Here is a 5000-nt window from a genome sequence, read left to right as displayed (position 1 = left end):
GAATTTAAAGGGGCCTTTTCACAGATTATGGCATGTATTGAGGTTTGTCATTAAATGATTTATATTGATTAATTTAAACATGGGACCTAAAAATCTCCAGAAAAACAACAACAATACAATAAAAAAAATAAAAAAATAACCGTCAACTGGGCTCGAACCACTGAACCCTGGAGTCCAGGAGTAAAAAGTCTTTCACTTAGACCACCATGATATCCGTGCTCATGCTTTGAAAGGATGTAATGTTTACTTAATATAAGCATTCCTCGTAGTTTCACAAAATATAACGACAACAACAGAACTTTCTAAATTACTATTTCCTCACAGATATCATAACTGAAACGAAAATTGGCGAATCTGAAACAACTTTTTTTAATTTTGTCAACTTACCGAAACCTGAAAGGCCCTTTAACGCTTCTTCAACAGTCTGCAATCTTCGGGGTCTATCAGAATTCAAACACTTCGTCAACTATATGTTATGTTAAAGGCATACCATTTTGACGCTTAATGTTTAGCTCGGCATTTTGGGGTGTTCGGCAAGCTTTCGGCAAGCATTTGGATTGTTTTAAAACGCATCGCTATTTTCTCGACATCTTCGGTAAGCCTGCAAGTCTCTTAAATGCTTAATACGCCCCGAAATGATCGTGTAGGAAGCAGAATGAAAGCAAAGAGCTAAAGGAAGAGGGCGTGTTGAAGAGTTCTTTCTCAGGAATGCACTCGGGCGTATTGTTGTTCGTGTAATGTAAGATGCCGAAGCGTTGCAACAGTCGGCGAGTGTAAAAGGAAGGCAACGCCAAGTACGAGATGAACTTCCCAAAACTGTCATGAGAAAACCGTCCTAATTAACATCACCCAATATATAGTTGTTCAAGTTATTCAATGGCTAAAAATACCAAACTTGTGTGGTCTTCATATTTATAGATATTGTTTCCAATGTTAACTTATTCTTCCAGGCACTGGCTCAAGAAATAACACTTTTAGTGACATCTGGATGCCATAATTGCTATTCATATTCAAACGATATCGAAGATACGAGCATGCAAATTCGAGGGTGTGTTCTTAGAAAAAACGTTTATTGTGTGCAGTACACTATTAAAGTAATATTATGACACATTGTTATTACAAACATAAACGAAACACATTATATAAGTAGCTAATTCACCAAAATAAAGGAAAAACCGAATACACGCTATTTATTTATCTTAAACGTATATCTTCATTAACACTGCTCTATACTATTATGCTGTATAAACACTTCAACAACAAAAGGTGCCATACAAATGTTCATTACAAAAGGAAGACCCTAAAGCAAGTAGCATTTGTGTGAAAACGTTAAACTACAAACATTCTTCAACTTTTCATGATCTGAAAATAGTTTCCGATGTCATCTCTTTTCGTTTTACGAATAATCTCGAGTCAGGATCGGATGCATTCGGTTTTCGTTAATTTGCATAATTGCATGTGCTTTCAATTACCGATAGGTCCGCTCGCTATTATAATCGATAACGGGAAAATTCGTTATCATGACGCAGTGCCATTCAGTTATGTTTTTCCCACACACTTTCATTTTTGCACGGCCTCTATTCTTTTTTTCTTGTTGAATCGCTAAGAGCAGGACGTCCTCGTTTGAGCTCCGTTAATAACTGAATGAGTATTATAGAGAATTACGTCATTCTTCCGACGCTTCCCAAAGCAAATCTCGCGTTCGCTCGTAAACGTTCAGATATCATCGCGGGAAATTCAAATGGAATATATTGTCCCATACAACATTTTGTATCTCGTTAAATCAATGTTACCAAACCACATCTATCGTTAAGATTTGCTATCGAGAAAACTGTTTTGTTAAGGGTTACTTTTTAAGGCGGTATTCGTTGATTTTGAGTAGTTGAAATGTTAGAAATTTTGTTACGCTGGCATAACATTTTAAGTTTGGGTCTGTAAATAAGATTTTTTTTGAAATACAAGCGATTCACTTATGGGTTGAAATTTAATTAAGTTTGTAAAGACGGCTGAACCTTTTTTATCTTCAATAAATTAGCATGTCGATTTCGTGTTTACTTTTTAGGGGTTACAGATAAATTATTACAAAAAAAGGATTTCTTAAGTAAAACAATCCAGTAAAACACCCCTTTAAAATTGGATTCATGGACATTCCCTTTTTCAAATAGAATTACTTATTACTGTTTTATGCTACATCGCTCAAGTTTAAAGCGCTCTCATTAGCAATACTGACATACAATTGAAAGTGAACGCTTTCAATTGCATGTCGGTATTGTATAATTGTATGAAAATGAACAATTACGGCAGCAAACCCTAGGATCTTAAGTCTTGTAAATAAAATTGGAAACACTGAATCATTTGTATCGGACGGCAAAACATCAACACCTTATTTTGATTTCCATTGAATGTTTCAGGGTCTTAATTTGGCAACAGAGATGTCTTCAAATACAACACAAACATCAAGTACATAGACGTCAGCGACAACCTGTTTAAGTCATTTTCGAAATAATTGACCTTCTCAATTCCTTGAGTTTACTGAATGTGGCGAACATCCCGTGAGATTGCACTTTTGAAAACACATGGTTTACCCACTACGTTATTGAAAAGAACATCAGTTTCCATTGCGACCTAAGATGCAGTTCTGGTAATTTGTTGATTTATTAATTTGTTGCTACTAAGTGTATTCTTGTGTTTTCAGATTTAACCCTCTCGATGCAATAAAAACAAAAAACTGTACAACCAAGACTATTGGTAAATACCGTTTTAATATGGTTGAACACTTTGTATTGATATAAGAAAACATATGTAAATTGTGAATTATCTTGGTTGTTTGTTTTGTTTTGTTGTGTTGGTCAAAGTCTGTTTTAAAACAGATCAAACATTTGTTTTTGTATTCGTTTTGAGAGTTTTTGTCATCAAAAGAAAGGGAAACACTCATTATTTCACGTACGCTCACACATAATAAAATGTATCAATTATATTTCTTTGTAGTTATTATGGAAGGCGCGGACATCGAAAACAAACTAATTTATTTCATATTTTCAAATATAATTGTTAATTACAAAAACGTATTAAACCGAATTATGATTTATTTTAGACAAATAAATAAGACAACAGACAATAGACGAACCGTGTACTAAACTATTAATTGTAAGAATGCGTCAGCTTGATATGTGCGAAAACCGAACAAGTGGCTTCATTCCAGATATTGTGAAAATTTTGCAAATACACATGTATATCACCTTGTCTGATGAGCTTTATAACCAACAGTGTATTCCCGTCAAAAACGAAATATAAATCTGTCTGTAAAAAGTAAGTGTACCAAAACGAAACCAGAAAAATACTGCGAATAAAAAATAGGTTTTCGAATGTCACATTTTATAGAAATAATCTTCAAATATTATGTTTACTTGTCTCAGTGAAATTGAGTAAACTATACGAATCATGTAAAGGTTCATGCCATAGCATATTAACGTATATTTTGTGAATATAAAAATACATTTGTAATGTATTTTAATAGCTAATTTAAACGGATAACACAATTGCAACATTGTGGCAAACCGTGAACGTTTCCATTATTCCCTCGTGCCTGACAGGTATACTACTTTGGAACGTACGACCGGGTACCAGACTATCTATGAAAAGAACTACTGGGCTTATTATGTCCGATTTTGTATAATTATCTATAAATATGTCGTGTGCATTATAATTGTATATTCTTTATCAGAGAAAACATCAATTATTGATAGTGTACCTTTGTAGGGATAAGTAACACTCAAATGATCGTAGTTATTTTATTTAGCACATGTATACGCTTTCACAGTAATTTGTTTTTGTTTATAATCATTTTTTAAGTTTTTACAACGCACACGTTTTTACTTTGATGTTTCAATTAAAAACTGTATATTTTTTCCAGTTATTAACAAAATATAATCCTGGATTGCCACACCTGGATTCAGGGAGGAGTTGTGCTCGTTTAGCCTTGTGTCATAATGGGCCATACTGGCCTGCATTTTAATATTTCCGTAAACGCTCATGTTGGCAATCTCTTGCATTCACCTCTGTGTTGGGCTCAGAACGGACTATTGTTATGAAAGCGTCTCATTCATGTCATGATCATACCAAGCGTTCATCATTGAGGTTACAGTATACTAAACAATATCTTGCACGACGGTTACATTGCATTCACTGCATTAAAGAAAACCATCTCATACCATGATATCTTATATCAGTCTTAATTCATTATTATAAAATTGATATGGTTTTTTGTTGTTAAGAAACCAACATACATACACACGTCGAAGCAATTCCTAACGTCACTCAATAAACATTATGTTCAATTATTTACATATGTAAAGTGCGTGGAATGATTCCATTTGCGTAAATGGGCAATAGAATAGTTCAAAAGAGTTGCATTAAAACTCGCAAGTATTTGCACGATTTATCGTACATTTAAAAGTCATATTTCTTAATTTAATGCATGCGATCTTAAATATCCAATCAAATATACATTGAATGCGTTTGTTCGGTTTTAGCTATTTTATAGACAAAATGGCGTGCTGAGCCTTTCGCAGAGTTGTATGTGAGAGCAAGGAACGACAACTCTGCGTGGAGATTGTCATGTTGGTCGGCACTCAATCATCGGACATATTCTAATGCAAATTTTCCGAACATCTACAAAAAGGAAATTCATCATAACCTTAATAGAAACAGTGTATATTGGACAAAATAATAGTTGAGATGGTAAGTATTTTTACGGTAATTGTGTATTTCTGATTCAATTTTATAACAAGGTTTGCTAAATCGAAAGTAAGACTATTAATCACAAACTACCTAATTATAGCCTGATGCCAACAGAAAATCTAAAAGATAGGAAGCATGTAACAACGTGCGCATAACATAAATCGATATAAGTGTTTATTGAAGATAATAGCATTTGATATGGTGATTACTTTTAGTATGATTGTGTATATATCTAATTCAGCTAGTAGTTTAAGAAATCG

The 5000-nt window shown here is 33.6% G+C and overlaps 2 protein-coding genes across 4 annotated transcripts in view; both read left to right on the top strand.

Moving 5' to 3' along the window:
- The window catches only part of LOC127840103 (BTB/POZ domain-containing protein 6-like), a 37704-nt gene that overhangs the window by 27465 nt on the left and 5239 nt on the right, over positions 1-5000 (top strand). The gene's annotated exons all lie outside the window — the stretch shown is intronic.
- The window catches only part of LOC127840104 (BTB/POZ domain-containing protein 6-like), a 4406-nt gene continuing 4128 nt past the window's right edge, over positions 4723-5000 (top strand). Inside the window, exon 1 of the mRNA XM_052368543.1 lies at positions 4723-4740. Coding sequence (XP_052224503.1) covers positions 4738-4740 — 3 coding nt within the window. The 5' untranslated portion in view covers positions 4723-4737. The remainder of the gene's footprint in view (positions 4741-5000) is intronic.

The sequence above is a fragment of the Dreissena polymorpha genome, chromosome 7 (assembly GCF_020536995.1).
Source record: "Dreissena polymorpha isolate Duluth1 chromosome 7, UMN_Dpol_1.0, whole genome shotgun sequence".
Taxonomy (NCBI): Eukaryota; Metazoa; Mollusca; class Bivalvia; order Myida; family Dreissenidae; genus Dreissena; species Dreissena polymorpha.
The sequence above is the reverse complement of the archived record's forward strand: the minus strand, read 5'-3'. Positions and strand labels throughout refer to the sequence as shown.